The following is a 19,501-nucleotide window of genomic DNA, read 5'->3' on the forward strand; positions in this document are numbered from 1 at the left end:
GTTGCAGAAAGTTTCTACTCGAATCCACACATGCTGTTTTTTTCATCAGGTGAAATCCTTTTTATTCCCCTCAGGTATCCAAGAAAGTTCTGCTCCTAGACCAGTAAGTACTTGATTCTTAAGATTTTTTTCATATAGCCAGGCGTGGTGGTGCACACCTGTAGCCCCAGCACTTGGGAGGCAGAGGCAGGCAGATCTCTGTGAGTTCAAGGCCAGCCTGGTCTACATAGTGAGTTCTAGGACAGCTCGGGCTACAGGGAGACCCTGTCTCAAAAAGACAAAAAAAAAAGATTTTTCATATAAAGTCCTCGAGAAAATTGCCACTCCTGCTCCAATTCATGGGAGAACCATAGGGAAAGTGGTTCATTTTGATAACGCAGAAGTCAGCTGGATCAGTTTGTTCTGGGCCCAAGGCTGGAGCAACCTGTTGAGGTGAGAAGAAAAGCTGCCCATCCATTCCCATTCTGCTCCAGGTCTCAGCCTCTGAGTGTGACTTGGGAGATGTGATCTAGGCAGCTAACCAAGCAAGGCCTGGCCGGTACCCCTTCCAGCCTGGAGCTACATTGACTGCTTTGGGGATATTAAGTTCTTTCAATCCTGGGGTTAGAAAAAGCCCCAGGGATCATCTCCAAATGTGAATCTGTTCATTCAGTTTCTTCAGCTCCTTTCATGTGCCAATCATTATGCCATAAGAGTACAGTGGAAAGCAAGATGGGGACATGTCTGTGACACAAAGCTCACATTTGTACTAACCTCTGTTCTTCCAACTTTCCATCAAGAAATGCCTCATCTGCATGTCAGACTTTGATGGAATCTGTGATCACACCTTGGAGCAGCAGCACATGCAGACCTGTTTTCTGAATTGTCCAATTTGTGACAAGGCCTTCCCAGCAAGAGAGAAGCAAATCTTTGATGACCACGTGTTCTGCCACTCTCTCTAATTTCCCAGCCTGTTGGATCTATGCCATATACAGATTTCATAGTGTAGAAGATGTAGTTTCTACTATACGTTATATAAGCAAAGAAGCCCAGCTACCCAGAAATCATTAGGAATTTCCTTAGCTCTGCTATCTGTACAGGTGGAGTCACATCCCGTCTGTAGGATAGTGTTGACTGCTTCTACTTCCACCCTTGTGGTGCCCACCTAAGTCATTTAACTAGCCTACTTGGCCTCTTACCTACAGTGCCGTTCTTCCTCGGGACTCCAATACAAAGGCCCAGGATGGAAGTCACGACAGCCTGACTTGACACTAAGTGATTGCCTTCCAAGTTGTCCCATTGCATTCAAGGTCAGGCCTTGTGTGTATTTGTGCTCAGTCTTAACCCCAAGAATAGCAACAGACCAGATACTGAGAATTTCTTCATACTCCTCAGTCCTTTCTTCAACCAGTTGCAATAAACTAGCACAAAATGGCACAGCAAAGAATTCAGACTCTTAATTTGAATGCCAAAGATTTCTCTTCTTCATCTGTCAGTTCCTAAAAGAAGCATCTTAGTCCTGATCCTTAATACAGAAAAATTTCACTCACAAAAAGCCTCTTTCTAGCAAGATATAATGTTGCAGCTGGGAGCCTAAAGCAAGAGGATTGTGTTCAAAGCCAGCTTGTGCTATAGAGTAAGACTGTCTCAAAATAAACTAAGAAAAACAGGAAGAAAGCCTTCTTTCTCTCTAGGAACCTCTGATTGGCATTCTGTGTCCTTTTCTATGCACATAACATTATTGTACATTTTTTTTTTAATTCAGTGTCCCATTCTACAAGTCAGGCTGGCCTGGAATTCATTGTGTAGCCCAGGCTGGCCTGGAACTCTTAACAATCCTGCTATATCAAGTTCCCAAGTGTTAAGATTATAGGCCTGAGCCACCATTCCCAGGCTGTAAGTCTCTTAATGACTAGTCAGAAGTTGTTAGAAACTATATGGATGTCAGAATGAGACTATTGTTAATCTCTTTACTATTCAAATTTAATTATTCTTTTTTCAAAAACAGATAATAAAACCAAAAAAAAATTTTAAAAGATGATAAGATAGCTCAGTAGCTAAAAGCAATTGCTGCCAAATGTGACAACCTGAGTCATCAATGCCTTCTTTCCAGATCTGCTAAGTAAACAATTAAGAAAGCAATTTTGGGGCCGGATAGAGGGCTCAGCAGTTAAGAACACTGTTTATTCTTGCAGAAGACCCAGGTTAGAATCCCAGCACCCACATGACAGCTAACAATTGTCCATAACTCCAGTCCCAGAGGATCCAACAGCCTCTTCTGACCTCTACAGGCATTGCAGGACACAGGTGCACTTACCTATATGCAGGCAATACACGCACACACATAAAAATAAATAAAATTTTTTAAAAAAACAATTTTATTTTCTCTTCCTTGGGGGAGCAAACAAACTGAATTGACTCCTAGGCAATCAAACAGCTGGTCACTGTAGAGACTTATAAAAACTTTTGAATGAATGATGTCATGCATAACATTGAGGCAAATCTAGTTCTTCACTCCTAGAGCTTTCTAATGTGACTGGAGTATACACCCTACCAGGTGTGTCCAGTCTTATTTATTTATTGTTTGAAAATGTCATACATGCATATGAATGTGTTTTAATCAAATTCACCCCCCATCTTCCCTCCAGTTACTCCCCATCCCCCGCCCCTGCTTTTTCCTCTTGACTTCGTGTGCTTTTTTTTTTTTTTTTTTTTTTTTTTCCCCTTTTTACTTTATGGGCATCAGTGTTAGGACCTCCTACTGGATCATGGGTGCCCTTTTGGGGGCTGCTTCCCTGAAGAAAACTGACTCTCCTCCAGCAGTCATTCTTTTGATATTGATATTGTGACACTAAGTTATCATCTACAAAGTTCAGTTGACAACCACGCAATCACATTACCAAATTAAATGTGTTAAATAAGATTATAGTTTTGTGTTTGGCTACAGTCATGGCTGCCTTCAGCCTTGTGTGACCACAGGTTGACATGCCTGCTAGACAAACTACGGCCCTCATCACAACTCTGATTTCTCCATGACAAAATGAACATAAACTACACCTTTCGTTCTCCTAATCATTATTTCAGTAAGAGATCTTTTGCTCTCATGAGCTTTTTGTCCCCTTAAGAATCAGATGTGCCATGAACCTAAGTCCACAATAGGAAATGGAAATGGGGAAATGGAAATGAAGTCTTTCCAATGCATCTCCCTCATCCCTGCAGAATTTCTGTGGCTCCCCAGATAGTTCTAGTGAAGAACTGGGCTTTCATTTATTTTGTACTAGTCGGCTCTTAATTAAGCACACAAATGGAGAGGAGCAGTGATGCATATAATCCAAGTCAGTGAATGCCATTTTCTGGTGAATTACCCACCTCTTTGCTCCTGATACCCTGAGGGTTCCCATGATTATCAACAGCAGCAGGAGCCCTTCCACAGGCTTGGTGAGGTGTTAATGATCCTTTTTGCTGGGTGTAAAACAAAGCATCTTTAAACACTGTTCATTATGCCCAGCTGCTCTGGCCAAGGCTGGGAAGGGGGAATTATGCTCCAGGCAACTACTATGGTCAAGGAGACAATCATTCTTAAATAACCCACTGCCCACCCAGCCTTCCCAATCCCCTGGGCACCCACGGATTTCATCCTTGTGAGATACCTGCAAAACTGTCAGAGATACTGGAGCAAAAAATTTTCATCTCAATTGGATTTCTAAAATCTACGGGAATAGATTTTCCTTCTTAGTTCATTTTCTCTCCTGTTACAATCTTTTCTCATTGCCTTATTACATGTTCTTGATGACATGTGGGAAAAGTCACCCTGGTAAATCTGAGTGGTGAAAGAGAGCCAGCCTTAAGCCAGGGATGATGGTGCACACCTCTAATCTCAGCACTCTGGAGGCTGAGGCAGGGGGATCACAGCCCGAGATATGTAAGACAACCCTGTCTCAAAAAACCAAGGGCTGGGCTGGAGAGATTTCTCAGTGGTTAAGAACACTAGTTGTTCTTGCAGAAGACCTCGGTTCAAAAACCCGCACCCACATGGCAGCTAACAACTGTCCGTAACTCCAGTCCTGGGGATCCGGCAGCCTCTTCTGACCTCCACAGGCATTGCACAACATGGGTGCACTTACCTGCATGCAGACAATACACATATTTTAAAAAAAAAAAAAAAACAAGGGCTATAAATGTAGCTCCATAGTAGAGTGCATGCATAAGACCCTTGGTTTGATCCCCAGCACCAGCAAAAGAAAATGAAAGCTGGCCTAAAGTCAGAAAAAAGAAAGTTGGCAAGATGTTTGGTAAACCCAGGCTGAGGAATAGCTACAGCTTCAACCTTTTCCTTGATCTTGCTGAATATTGGGATAAAGTGTTCCAAGTGTTCCTATGCCAGTCGTTCTGTAATCTGAGTGATTTGAGCTAACCTTGTCTCCTAGCAACAAGTATGAATCAGCTGACAAGCCAGGGCTAAGAGATGCAGCCCATTATCTAGAAAAGAAGCAAAAAGGATCCTACATAGAGATGATGCCCAGAGACACTCACATAGTTACTTAGTTGTCCTGAGTTAACCAACAACAGACTGTATGCTCAGGGAAGTTACTCAGACCTGAATGCCTTCCTTAGCTGACTGCATCAACATTAAACATTCAGATGTTTTTGCATTGATAAAATTTATAGTTTAGAACGTATTCCAAGGTGGCCATGGTAGTGCACGCCTTTAGTCCCAGCACTTGAGAGGCAGAGGCAGGCCTCTCTGAGATTGAGGCCAGCTGGGGCTACAGGGAGACCCTGTCTCAAAAACACCCAAAAAAAGGGACTGGAGAGATGGCCCAGCAGTTAAGAACTGTAAAAAAAAAAAAAAAAACTTGCCCAAAGTGAAAACAACTCACATGTCCAGGGGCTGGAGAGCTAGCTCAACAGTTAAGAGTACTGACTGCTCTTCTTAGCAAGGACCCAGGTTTGATTCCCAGCACCCACATGGCATTTAACAACTGTCTGTAACTCCAGTTCCAGGGGATCCAGCGCCTCTTCTGACCTCCTTGGGCATTGCATGACGGGTGCACCTACCTACATGCAGGCAATATACATATAAAATAAAAAAATATTTTTTAAAAAAACATGTCCATCAGCTGGTGAATTGATAAAATATAGCATAGCCAAACAATTGGAAATAAAAATTAAGTGCTGATAGATGTCACAACACAGACAAACCTTGAAAGTATGTTGTGTGAAAGATGCCAGTCACAGCCATGTGTTGTCTAATTCTATATATTGAAATATCCAGAATAAGCAAATCTGTAGAAACAATATAGACTATATCCTAGAGCTACGGGGAAATTAGAGGTGACCCAGTAAGTATGCAGTTTGTTTTGTGGGGGGAGGGAAAATGTAAAGCTGGGTGTGGTAGCACATTCCTATGACCCCAGCACTCAGGAAGCTGGAACAAGAGAATTGCCACTAGTTTTTTGACCTAAATAGTGAGTGCAAGGCCAGCCAGGGCAACATAGCAAGACTCCATTTTAAAAACACCAAAAGACAGAGGAGGTGGGAAGAGAAGGGGAGGAAAAGAAAAAAGCAAGAAAAGTGATTGTGAAATGGTTCTACAACTCTGAATATACTAACAGAAACACTGATTATACTTTATGCTATGTAAATGTCAAATATTTTTTATTTTTAAAAAGTATTTATGTGTGTGACTGTTTTGCCCACATGTATATAAGTATACCGCATGCATGCAATGCCTGAAGAGGCCAGAAAAGAGGTTTGAATCCTTTGGAACTGGAGTTATTGATGGTTGTTAGCTGCCATGTGGGTGCTGGGAACCAAACTGGAGTTAAGAGCACTGGTGGTTCTTGCAGAGGACCCGGGTTCGATTCCCAGCACCCACACATCAGCTAACAACCATCAGTAACTCCAGTTCCAGGGGAATCCAACACTCTCTCTACTGACCTCTTTGGGCATTACACAGCACAGGTGCACTTCTTACATGCTTGTAGGCAATACACTCATACACACAAAATAAAAATTTTTTTTAAAAATTGTTTTTGGTCTTTTTGAGACAGGATCTCCCTGTAGCCCCAGCTGGCCTGAAACTCACTATGTAGACCAGGCTGGCCTTGAACTCACAGAGATCTGCCTGCCTCTGCCTCCCAAGTACTGGGATTAAAGGCGTGCGCCACCACACCCAGCTAAAAATAACAAAATTTAAAAGAAAATAAAAGGTTCTATACATGGGCTCACAGAGGATACCTCAAATACAAGATCAAGTTCACTGTGGGACGGGTAAATTTTGCTCATCTCAGTACTACCATGAGTTCTCTCCTATCTTGGGCTGGAAGCAGCAACTTTAGCTCTGATGGAATCAAGATTAAGCCGGGGAGGGGGGTGGGGTGTCAAGGCAATCAGTGGTGGCCGCCGTTTGGCCGGCGGCATGAGTGGTGTCTGTTGGGGAACTTCTGTGGAGAGATGAATGTATCCAACAAAATTGGGGAAAAGAGTCCCCAGTCCACAAATCCCAGGTAATCACATTAAGAGATCAGCCTGCTCTGCCTAATGTTATTACTTTCTTCCTGTGGAAAGAAAGAGTATGACACTCCAGGGGACTAAGTACATTGTTTACTTGGTCAATCAACATTTATTGAGCACCCACAGTGTACACAGCTAGAATCAATCCAGGATTATAAAAGAGAAAAGTTCTTCCCCTGAGGGATCTAACAATTAATGAAGACATTCTCTGTGCCCTCTGGTAACTTAAACTACTGAAGGAAAGACTCGAGTTTCAGGGGTCTCCAAATCTAATGGGGGAAAGGAGAGAGCCACCCATAAGAGAAATTTCAGAACACAGAGATAAGGGAGGTGTTCTCTAAACAGAGGACATAGAGCTATGGGATCTCTGTGGGGCAGGGGGGCTTGTTTTTGAAGCAGAGCCTTGCTCTGTAATCAGGATAGGCTGGAACTCTGTGCAGCCCAGGCTGACCTGGAAGTCAACAGCAATCCTCCAGCCTCAGTTTCTCAAATGTTAGACTTAAAATTACCATCCTGTTGTAATGTTGTAGGCATGGTAGTTATGAACACCACACCCAGCTAATAGAGGTATTTTCAAAGCCTAAATGAATGATTCTTTTGTACAGAAATGTGCTTTTGAAGTGATGAAGGGACAGAGATGGCAAGAAGGCATGGGGTGGGTCTCTGTAGAGGGGGAGGGAGGAGCATGCCCCAAATGCAAAAGACTTTAAAGTAAAAATACTAGACTGTAAGAAATCCATTTATTTTAAATAAATAAATAAATAAATAAATAAATAAATAAATAAATAAATAAGTCAGAAAAAAAGTGGTGGGGTAAATAAATATAAATAAATAAATAAATAAAAGCCACACATGGTGGTGCATGCCTTTTATCCCAGTATTGGGGAGGTAGAGGCAGGCAGATATCTGTGAGTTCAAGGCTAGCCTGGTCTAGTCTACATAGTGAGTTCCAGACCAGCCAGGGCTACATAGTAAGACCCTGTCTCAAAAACATAAAGAGTGCTGGAGAGATGGCTCAGTGGTTAAAAGCACTAGCTACTATTGCAGAGGAGCAGGGTTTGGTTCACAGCTCTTACATGGTGGCTACCAAAATTCTGTAACTCCAGTTCTAGGGGATTGATGCCCTCTTCTGGCCTCCACAGGCGTTGCATGCACTTACATACAACACATTCAAAAATAAAAAAGGAAGTCGTTTTCTATTTTAAAATAAATAAAAATAAAAGGACTGGAGAGATAGCTCAGTTGTTAAGAGCACTGGCTGCTTTTACAGAGGACCCAGTTCAGCATCCCCATGAAGGCTCACAACTGTTCATAACTCTAGTTTCAGGGAATCTGATGCCCTCTTCTGACCTCCAGGAGCATTACATGCATTTGGTGGTGCAGGCTAAACATTCATACACATAAAATAATTAAAAACTAAAAATCATTGAACCAGCAAGGGAGAGGGGTAAGACTGGAGGGAGGAGGTGATTACAAGATAAAGGATGATCTCAGAGTCCCAGAATGCAAGACTCAAATACAGAGGCTGGAGCCCTAGGAACACACCTTGTCTTCCAGCTTTATCTGTCTCTTGGACAACATGATGTAAAATGATTACTGTCAATAGCGTTGGGCTTTTGTTTGTTTTTTATTTATATTTGTGTGTGTGTAATGACTCAGCAGGTTAAGGCACTTGCCACTAAGTCTGACAACCTGAGTTCAATCTCTGACAACCCACATGGTGGAAAGAGAGAAACAACTCCTGCAGGTTGTCCTCTGATCTCCATATTCATGCTTTGACATGCATACATACACATATGTATGTACACTAAATAAGTAAGTGTAATAAAACTTTAAAGAAACACAAGATGGATTACTAATCAGCAATAAAATGAATTATTTGTGAGGGATTTGGGGAGAGTTGTATTGTTTGAGACAAGGTCTCACTGTGTATCTAGCCCTGGCTAGCATGGAATTTGCTATGTAGACCAGGATGGCTCAAACTCACAGAGATCTTGAGTCCTGACATTAAAGGCATGCACCACCACACCTGGTATTTAGAGTTGTATAGGATAGAACTCAGTGGTAGAGTACTTGCCTAACACTGGATTCAATTGTCAGCACCACAAAAAGAAGAGGAGGATGAGGGAGTGGGGGAGAGGGGAGGGAGAGTCAAAACTCAAAACTAGTCAGGTGGTACATGCCTGTAATCCAAGCACTTGGGAGGTAGAGAAGGCCAAGAGTTCGATATTGGGGCTGGAGAGATTGCTCAGCAGTTAAGAGCACTGACTGCTCTTGCATCAGATCCAGGTTTGGGTTTCCAGAAACCACATGGCAGCTAACAACTGACTATAACTCCAGTTCCAAGGAATTCAGTGCCCTCTTTTGACCTCCACAGGCATTTCACAAATGGGTTAACTTACATACATACATGCAGGCAATACACTCACACACATAAAATAAAAATATTTTTAAGGTTCAAGGTCAGGCTGCCTACACACACAAAAAAGGCACTTAGAATTGCATGTTGTTGGGGAACCCTGCTGTTAGGGTTGCAGATCTCCATGTCTGGATAGCCCTGAGGGGCTCAGCGCCAATTGGAAGAACTCCCCTTTTCAGCAGGGGGCCTCCTGCTCTCTTCCTGGCTCACCTGGAAAGTGCCACCAAGCACAGATGCCTGACCTTATCTGAAACATGACCTTTGGCATAGTTACCTGGAGTAAAAACTACCCCCAGGTTTTTTCTATATGATAATCAGGCATTGCCTGATAGTCTGGAAGATAGGAGCCCACTGCCACATGTAAATAAAGCACACTGTGAGCACCTATCAACTGAGGCTTTTGCTACTGCCTCCACACTATAAATTCTCTAGTTCTCCCACTAATAAACGGAGCTGTTTCACTGTCTGGAGCTGTATCACTGCTGTTTCACTGTGCCTGCGACCAGTCTCCCCAGAAGGGCTGTCTTCCATCAGTGCTCACTGGCCGTCCTGACCCCGTTTGCCACTTCTGCTCTCCCTGCCCTCGTGGGCTGGTGGCCAATGACCGGCAAAGAGAGGGAGAGACCCCCGCAGCATGTCATTTATTCCATTTACTAATATTTTTAAAGTGAAACTGTACAAATGGAAAATAGTCATTTCGGAGCCTGGCATAGTGGCTCGTGCCTGTAATCCCAGCACTTGGGGCTGAGGCAGGATGATCAGACACAGCTGGCTTTTTTTTTCCTTTTTTTTTTTTTTTTTTTTGAGACAGGGTCTCCCTGTAGCCCCAGCTGGCCTGGAACTCACTATGTAGACCAGGCTGGCCTTGAACTCACAGAGATCCGCCTGACTCTGCCTCCCTAGTGCTGGGACTAATGGTGTGTGCCACCATGTTGGGCCACAAGTTGGCATTTAAGATTTATTTTTAACTGTGTATGTGTATGGGTTGTGCAAATGAGTACAAGTGCCCTCAAAGGCCAGAGGTGTCAGGATCCCCAGAAATTAAGTTACAGGCAGTTGTGAAGCACCCAATATGGGTATTGGGACTTGAACTTGGGTCTTCAAGAGCAGCAAGTGCTCTTAACCACTGAACTATTTCTCCAGCCCTAGGCCACAAGTTTGAGGCTAGCCTGTGCTACATGCTGAGATCCAAACTAGGCTGGGCTACAGAGTGAGAGCCTGTTTTTAAATCAATCAGACTACTGGTTTCCAAGGCAAAGCAAGGGAGGGAAAGAGAGGAGTGTTACAAAAGGGCAGTGTATGGCACATATGGGAGGTAAAAGCAAGAGGGTCCAGAGTTCAAGGCCATACTAATCTATGTAGCAAGTTCAAGGTCAGCCTGAGTTACTTGAGACCTTGACTCAAAAAAAAAAAAAAAAAAAAAAAAAAAAAAAAAAAAAAAAAACAAAAACTGTCACCAGGCATGGCAGAGCACGCCGTTAGTCCCAGCACTTGGGAGGCAGAGGCAGGTGAGTTCTAGGTCAACTGGGGCTACAAGGAGACACTGTCCAAAAATAAATAAATAAAAAACATAACTGGGCAGGAGAGACCCTTAGTAGGTAAGAGGTAAAAGCACTCTTGCTGAGGACTAGAGCTCCCAGCACTCAAACTGGGTGGCTCACAAGCACCCATAACTCTTTTTAAGATTTATTTTATTTTATGTGTATGAGTGTTTTGCCTGCGTGTATGTATGTGCACCACATGCTTGCCTGGTGCCCCCCAGGGGCCAGAAGGGGGCATGGATGCCCAGAAACTGGAGTTGCAGATGAGAGGTAAGCCACCATTTGGTGCTGGGAATTGAACGCAGGTCCTCTGCAAGAGCAACAAGTGTTCTTAACCACTGAGCTGTCTTTCCAGCCCCCAAAAAATAAATCTTAAAAAAAAAAAACTTATGTAGGGGGCTAGAAAGATGGCTCAGCAGTTAAGAGCACTGACTTCTCTTGCAGAGGACCTGGATTTGAGTCCCAATACCCACATGGCAGCCAACAACTATCTGTAACTCCAGTTCCAGGGGATTCAGCACCCTCTTCTGACCTCCATGGGCATTGCACAATACAGGTGCACTTATATACATGTAGCTAATACACTCATACACATAAAATAAAAAATAAAATATTTTTAGAAACGGTAAATCTCCAGCACTGTCCAAAAGAATAATAAAAAAAAAAGATATGTGTGTGTGTGTGTGTGTGTGTGTGTGTGTGTGCACACATTTGCCTGCCTTGATTTCTAGCAGGGAGATCTATTCCCAATTAGAGAGACTGAGCATGAACTTGGGGACAGCATGTGGGTCAGGGTGACCACTAACCCATGAATCTTTCCAGCATCTCCTCCCACAGAGGGCGCTACACCAGCTTGGTCAGTACAAACACCAGGCACTTTTCACTGGGTCAATATTTCACATTTGTTTTTGGGGTCTGACCCATCATGGACATCTCTTCCCTGGAATGTTCTACATCCTGCTAAGCAGCTCTGTAAGCTCCTGGCCTTTCTTACCCTGATGCATCTTGGTTCTAGCCTTTCCTCTTTCATAAAGTCTCTATATTCTGCCCAAGCCTATAACCTCCCTCAAATCACAATTAGCAGTCCCCTCTGGTTAGAAGCCTCCTTCTTAACTGCTGAGTACACAGAGACCTGTAGAATTCAGTGAGCTTGCCATGCCTTTAGCCAGTAAAAATCTAGTCCTTGTCCTCTCTCTCTGTGAGACATCTCATGTAGTTCAGGCTGGCCTTGAACTTACTTTGTAGCCAAGAATGGCCTGAAACTCTTAAACACCTGCCTCCCCCTCCCAGCGTGCCAAGATTACAGTCATGCACTACCATGCCTAGGTTGTATTTTCTAATTACATAGTAAATTTCCTGCTACCTACCATGGGCTCAGAACACGTTCTAAACCAATGTCCTGCTTGCCACCTGTGCTACCTGACTCCTGCTTCCTACCGTCAGCTGTGGGAGTCTGAGGACACAAATTGATTGAATCATCTCGAAACAAACCAGGAAAAGGCTGAGCATGGTGGCATACACCTGTAAACCTAGCACTTGGGAGACTCAGGCGACTCACAAGTTCAAGGCTAGCCTAGGCTACATAGCAAAACCTTGTATCAAAAATTTCAAAATAGAACACCAGTGTAAAAAGGTGTTAAAATATATAAATAAGCAGACATTGTTCCCAAGATTGTTATTTTTCCTTCTCCCAATTGGCTAGACAAGGCAATCAACAGCTGATACGTGTGTGTGTGTTTGTGTGTGTGTTGGTTTTGTTTGGTTTAGGGGTTTGGGTTTTGTTTCACTTTGCTTTTTTTTTTTTTTTTTTTTGCTTTGCTTTTTTGAAACAGGGTCTCACTGTGTAGTCCAGGCTGACCTAGAACTTACTATGTAGCACATACTGGCTCAGAACTCACGGTTATCCTCTTGCCTCGACCTTCTAAATGCTGGGATTATAGCTGTGAGCCACCAAACCTAGCTTTTATTTATTTATTGACATATGCCTGTTTTGTTCCTCTAACCATCCAAGAAGAGGGACCGTTTCCGCTCTTTGCCCCTTTGCCTCACTGCATATCTCTGACCGTTGGACTCACCACTGCTTGTTTAAACACATTATATATCGAGTACCTACTATAAATAAGTTCTATTGTAGATGAGGGAGCCAAGGCATAGGGAGAGGCTAGGTTGTGGGGTGTGGGGGTTCAGTACTGTACCATCTAGGGAAAAGGAAAACTCAGTTGTGGAGGAATGGGTGTGGAGCCTGAGACTAACTTCCTCCCATCAGCCTCTCTGTTCTCTCCCCAATAAAGTTCATAGTCCAGGAAATTCCCTGCAAATGGCTCTTCAACTTCCCTGAAGATAAGAGCCTCTCTCACCTCTAGCCATGCCCCCAGCTGATGCTCAGTAACTCTTTCTTTGCCAGTCGCCTGACCTTCCAGCCTATTTTTGTGCCAGGGCAGAGCCTCCTAAAGAGACTCTGAAGACAGTCAGATCCAGGCTCCTCTCCTACCACCTGGGTAGCCATGCCTCTTTCTCCTCTTTCTTCCTCCCTCCCTCTTTCTCTCCCTCTCTTCCTCCTTTCTGGGAGACTTTGCTGTTCAGTTCCCACTCCGCCAAAGAAGTTAAATAGTTTGGAGACTGGGGTTGGCCCTGGAGACACCTTTAAAACAGAAATTCACTAGTCTATGGGTTTAAGGATAAGCATTTGGAAGGCACTTTGATACTATGTTCCTTTAGCAGAAATAAAATATTAGAGTCCATGAGCTCCCCAGCCACAGGTTTTTGGGTAGGTTTATAGCACCAGGTATGCTCTCTCTTCTGTGGAGAGGACCTTACATCCAATTAGAGAGCTGTTGGTTAACCTCATAATGTTCATCCCACTATTGGGTATATCTTGCCAGGTTGGTCATTATTGTAGCTCTCAGGCTTCACAGCTGAGTAAAACTATTGATGGCTTTTCTCCCCCAGCAGCCTGTATAGAACTTTCTGGTACTAGGAAATCTAGCTAGCAGGGAGGGAGCTTCCAGGTCAGTGACAGTTTGATTTCTCCATGTCCTATTGATCAAAGTATCTAGTGTCTTCAGGGATATAGTCTTATCATCAAATTCTACAGGGTAATAATGTCTGTAGCCCATGTTCAGTTTTCTTCAGGGACATGGCCCGTGGTAGACTGCCGATGCTCCAGTTGATGGTGCCCCACACCCATGTGCATATGGGCAGCACTGATTGACTCAGTGGGTTATATAAAACAAAGGCCCTGAAGTTGAGAGGAGGGGAGGAACTGGGGGGATGGATGTGATCTAAGTATATTGTATTCATGTATGAAATTACCAAAGAATAAATAAAAATTAAAAAAAAGGAAATTCACTCAGATCCAGGAAACAGCTCTGAGTGGGGACCTTACCCAAATATTCCATCTCCTTTCATCCATGAACTCAGGAAACCGAACACTCCAGCCACCAGGGCATCTCTCAATGCCCCCTCCAGAAAGGACCACTCTGGGGAGCCAGAACTGGACCTTGTGCTCACAGTTCCTCAGCCTTTGCTGTTGGCACTTTCCTCCTGTAGCCAGCTTGGGTCTCTGTCAACACATCCCAAGCCACAGCACTTTCTTAGGCTCCATCTGCTATATAAAATCTCCCTTTACTCTACTTAACTCAGGTGGGCTTTTGTGGTTTTTTTGTTTGGATGTTTGATTTGAGTTTTTTTATTTTATTATATTGGAGCTGGAGAGATGGCTCAGTGGTTAAGAGCACTGGCTGCTCTTCCAGAAGACCTGGGTTTGGTTTCCAGGACCTGCATGGTGGCTAACAATTGTCCATAATTCCAGTTCTAGGGGACCCAACACCCTCTTCTGGCCTCTGTGGGCATTGCACACATGGGTTCCCTTACATGCATGCAGGAAAAACACACACAAAATAAAAATAAATAACATTTAACAATTTTTATTATTGTGTTATGTATGTGTGTATAATGTGTGAGTGTGGGTGCACTTTGTGCCACATTGAACATGGGTGTGGAGGTCAGAGGATGTCTTGTGAAGTTGGTTCTCTTCTTCCTCCACTGGTTCTCAGAAAGCGAACACTCCAGCCACCAGGGCATCCCTCAATGCCCCCTCCAGAAACAAATGTTGGGTTTTTTGGTGTTTTTTTTAAGGTATCACTGTGTAAACTTGACTGGCCTGGAACCCACTATGTAGACCAGGCTGGCCTGCCTCTACCTCCTGAGCACTGGAATTAAAGGCATGCACCACCACACCAGGTTACAAATGTAATTTTTAAAACTATGTATGAGATGTTTAATCCCCAATTCAGCCACATGTATTGCAATATGTAAAGCATTTAGAATGGGAGCTTGGGGTATAGCTCCGTTGGTAGAGTACTTACCTAGTATGCACAGGTCCTTGATTCAATCCCCAACACCACATAGTAACATTTAGAATGGCGTATGGGACTGATGAGATGGCTCAGCAGGTAAAGGTGCTTGCTGCCAAGTCTGAAGACCTTAGTTTGAGCCCTGAGACCCACACAGTAGAGAGAACTGATTGCCACAAGCTGTCCTCTAACCTCCACATGTGCACGGTGGTACATGCCCCCACACACACACAAGCAAACGATAAAGTTCAAAAAATGTAGGATGATGTGTGACAGATTTTTGGAGACAGGTTCTTGTGTATTCCAGGCTGCCCTTGTATAGACTATGTAGCTGAAGATGACCTTGAACTTCTGACCCTCCTTCCTTTACCTCCTCAGTGCTAGGATTGCAGGAGTATTCCATCCTGGCCAGTTTATGTGTGATAAACTTCCTTATTATTATTTCTTTTTAAAGATTTATTTTATTTATGTGTATGTATGTTTGCCATGTGTATGCCATGTGTATACAGGAGCCCTTGGAGGCAAGAAGAGAGGATAAAAACCCCTGGAGCTGGAGTTACAGGCAGTTGTGGACCACCTGAAGTGGATGCTGGGAACTGAACTCATGTCCTCTGGAAGAGCATTAAGCACTCCTAACCACTGAGCCATCTCTCCAGCCAGCAGCAGCAGCAGCAGCAACAACATTATTTTGTTCTTGGTGGTGGGGGTGTTGTTTGTACTGAGATCCTCCTAGCTCAGCCTCCTGAATGCTGAGATTGCAGGTGTATACCCAAGAGGGTGTTAGAGTTCCTTACTGGTTGAGACTTGAATTCAGAATTCATTGGTTCTGTTCTTTTTAAATTGTGTGTGTGTTGGCTGGGCATACTGATATATGCCTTTAATCCCAGCACTCAAGAAGCAGAAGCAGGCAGATCTCTGTGAGTTCCAGGCCAGCCTGGTCTACATAGTAAATTCCCAGCCAGTCAGGGCTGCATAGTGAGACTTTGTCTCAGAAGACCAAAAAAAAAAGTGTGTATGTTTATGTAGTATATGTGTGTGCAGGTATGCACACCTGTGCATGTGCATGTGGAGAACAGGGATGGACATCGGGTATCTTTTATCACTCCCACCTTATTGCGTGTGTCTTTGTGCCTGTGTGTATTTATGCCTCTGTGTGTATGCAGAATGCATGTGTGTATGAGTGTGTGAGTGAACATGTGTGTGCAGTGCCTGTGGAGGCCAGAGGCTGGCATCAGGTGTTCTCCTCACACACTGAAGAAGGATGCTGCATTTAAACCCAGAGCTTGTCAATTCATCTAGTCTAGATCCAGTGATTCTCTATCTCTACTTCCTGAACACCCATGCATACAATACCCATGAAAGCCAGAAGAAGGCATTGGATCCCCTAAAACTGGAGTTACAGATGATTGTCAGCCACCATGTGAGTGCTGGGTACCAAATCCAGGTCCTCTATAGGAGCAGCCATCTCTCTAGTCCTTCTACCTTATTTTTTGAAACAGGGTTTCCAACTGAAACTGGAGCTCAAGATTCGCTGACTTGCTGGCAAGTAAGCATGAGAGATCCTCCTGACTCCACCTCTCAGTGCTGGGATGACAGGCCAGTGCCTCCACACCTGACTTTTGGCTTTCTACATAAGGGCTAGGGACCTGAGCTCAGGTCCTCACACTTGCACAGTAAACAGTTACCCACTGAACCATCTTCCCAGCCCTCTTGCTTTTATTTTTAAAGGAAAAACATTTAAGGGGTGGGGGTGTAGCCCAGTGGTACAGTGTTTGCTCAGTACGTATAAGGCCCTGGGTTCAATCCTCAGTACTGCCAAAAAAGGAAAGAGAGAGAAAAAGCATTTTTTAAGGTTTTGTTTTATTTTTGAGACAAGATCTCCCTGTAGCCCCAGCTGGCCTGGAACTCGGTATGTAGACCAGGTTGGCCTTGAACTCGGAGCTCTGCCTACCTCTGCCTCTCGAGTGCTGGAATTAAAGACCTGTGCTGCCACACCCAGCTAAGAAAAAGCATTTTTTAGTTTTTTGAGCAGGGAAGCCCAACATCAAGGTACGGGCATCTGACCAGGGTCTCATGTTGCATCATCCCCTCATGTGGAAGGCAGAAGGACAGGTGATCATGAAAGAAAGCAAGACAGTGTGGTAAGGAGTCAGAGGGCACAGGACGGTAGCTGCATTGTAATCTACTGTCTAGCCCCTCAGCCAGGAGTCCCAGGGGATTGAGCCTCTTCCTACTCTATGTCTTGCTGTTGGAACCTACCAGAATTAAACACTTCCCTCCCTCTCTTAGTTTGAGATCAAGCAAGATAGCTGTGAGGGAGCCTGTGTTACTGAGGGTAATACCAGGGGCATGGTTTCTACCTTCTGTGGGAGGGGGCAGCTGAACTTGCAGCTTAGCATCTGTTCCATACTCCTCATGAACAGCACTCTAACCCTCTGGTGGAGAGTCTGCAGCTCAACTCAGTTCTGCCCCGCTCTGCGCACTCCCTCAGGGCTTCTTCAAGGGTGGCCAGGACCTTCAACATCCTAGAAGTGCTTTAGCATGCCAAAAATAGTAAAATGTACTCATCTCACATGGAATGTAGTTTATACACAAGCTTTATGTAGATGGAATTGCAGCTGACTAGATGATATACTGTAGTTATTTATTTGAATATTTGTCCAATTCCATAATGCCACTTTCTTTTTTCATTTTAAACCAGTAATTTAAAAAAATATTTTTATTTATGTATATGAGTGTATTGCCTGCATGTAGGTAAGTGCACCCATGCAATGCCCAAGGAGGACAGAAGAGGCCATCGAGTCCCCTGGAACTGGAGTTACTGGAGAGTTGTTAGCTGCCATGTGGGTGCTGGGATTCGAACCCGGGACTTTTGCAAGAGCAACCAGTGTTCTTAACTGCTGAGCCATCTCTCCAGCCCCAGAACCAGTAATTTTTTTCCAGGCCTCAGCCATGGTCCTCAGGTCTAAGGTGGTGTGGCTGAGGGATGGGTCAACAGTACCTCCATTGCTAAGGCAGCTAGGTTAGATACCTCTCCCAGAGCGTGCCAAATCCACAACCCATCTGAACTGTGCCCGTTCTATCTACCTGTCTATTCACTTACCCATCCGTCCATCCATCCACCCATCCATCCAAGGGGCTATAGTAGAAAAGACTAAGTGCAGTATGAGACTGCCCTCTAGAGGTTGCTCCATGTAGGTGCAGGTGGGGAGTTGCGATCAGGTCCATCCTCACTCACCTTTTCTGAATACCTGCCTATGCTGAGGACCACACATATGCTCTGAGAACAAAGCGTAAATACTGCTAGGATAACATTAAACACATGATTACAGTTCAGTGCAATGATTCCTGGGATGCGTGTGTGCACCAAATCCTATGGGAGCACCAGGGGAAAGCAAATGTCTGGGGCAGTAGGGGAAGGCATTCAAGCTAGCCTCAAAGGATGTCTATGACATTTCCAGGCAGCACTGTGGAGGAAAGCTATTCTTGGAAGGAGGAACAGCTCCGTAGAAGTGCAGGCTTGCAGGGGCTGGTGAGAGGCGTGCAGTATGCAAGACACATGTAGCAAGGGAGGGAGGGACAGGCAGGCACGTGATGAGGGAAATCCTTACAACAAACCTCTCCCACACTCAAGAATGAAGTTAGAATACTGATTACAAAGCTGTAAGAGCTTAGCCGTTGGAATAGTGTATCGGTTCATTCATTCATCATTAGCTGAGTGAGCACCTGCCTGGTGTCAGGAGCTATTTCAAGCAGTGTACACAATAGGCAAAGAGCCTGCAGTCACGGAACTTAAGATGTGAAAGTGGTCAAGAAGACAAATAGTAAACATTACAAATCATTGTATCTGTTTGATGTAGTAGAATGGTATGCTAAAATGCTAACCTCGGGCCTCTGAGGAACCAGCAATGCGGAATAGGACAGGTGGTTCCCTTACTGCTGTGCCCACTGGACTCTGTGGTGTACTGAGTAAACTTGTAAACTTCCTTTTTTTCTTTTTCTTTCTTTTTTTTTTTTTTTTTTTTTTTTGAGAAAGAGTCTCCCTGTAGCACCAACTGTCCTGGAACTCGCTATGTAGACCAGGCTGGCCTTGAACTCACAGAGATCCACCTGCCTCTGCCTCCCAAGTGCTAGGATTAAAGACATCACCACCACGCCTGGCTCCTTTTTATCTTTTTTAACTTTATTTTTATTTTACATGTATGAGTGTATTGCCTGCATGTATGGAAGTGCACCCATGTTGTACAGTGCCCACAGAAACCAGAAGAGGATGGCAGAGCCCCTGGAACTGGAGTTATGGACAGTTGTTAGCTGCCATGTAGGTGCTGGGAATTGAATGCAGGTCCTCTGCAAGAGCAGCCAGTGTTCTTAACCACTGATCCATCTCTCAGCCTCCGAAAAGTGAGTTAAAAAAAAAAATGTTTAAGAAAATTTACAGCCATGTATGGTGGTCCATGCCTTTAATCCCAGCACTCAGGAGCCAGAAGCAGGTGGATCTCTGTGAGTTCAAGACCAACCTGGTCTACATAAGGAGTTCCAGGTCTTCTGGGACTAGAGAGATCCTGTCTCCAGAAAATAAAAAAAAGAAAATGTAGTTATTTGTGTGTGTATGTGTGTGTGTGTGATGTGTATAATGTGCATGTGTGGAGGTCAGAGGAGGGCTTTGTAGAATCAGTTCTCCTTCTGCCTTT

At 44.2% G+C, this 19,501-nt stretch overlaps 1 protein-coding gene across 2 annotated transcripts in view; it reads left to right on the forward strand.

Moving 5' to 3' along the window:
* Calcoco2 (calcium binding and coiled-coil domain 2) overlaps nucleotides 1-1,681 on the forward strand; it is a 37,232-nt gene extending 35,551 nt beyond the window's left edge. For both annotated transcript variants that reach the window (XM_008838293.2, XM_017799438.2), the window contains 2 exons: nucleotides 75-103; nucleotides 780-1,681. In XM_008838293.2, coding sequence (XP_008836515.1) covers nucleotides 75-103; nucleotides 780-941 — 191 coding nt within the window. In that variant the 3' untranslated portion in view covers nucleotides 942-1,681. The remainder of the gene's footprint in view (nucleotides 1-74; nucleotides 104-779) is intronic.
* The last annotated feature ends 17,820 nt before the right edge of the window (nucleotides 1,682-19,501 follow it).

This window comes from Nannospalax galili, unplaced genomic scaffold (assembly GCF_000622305.1).
Source record: "Nannospalax galili isolate Female #2095 unplaced genomic scaffold, S.galili_v1.0 scaffold95, whole genome shotgun sequence".
NCBI lineage: Eukaryota > Metazoa > Chordata > Mammalia > Rodentia > Spalacidae > Nannospalax > Nannospalax galili.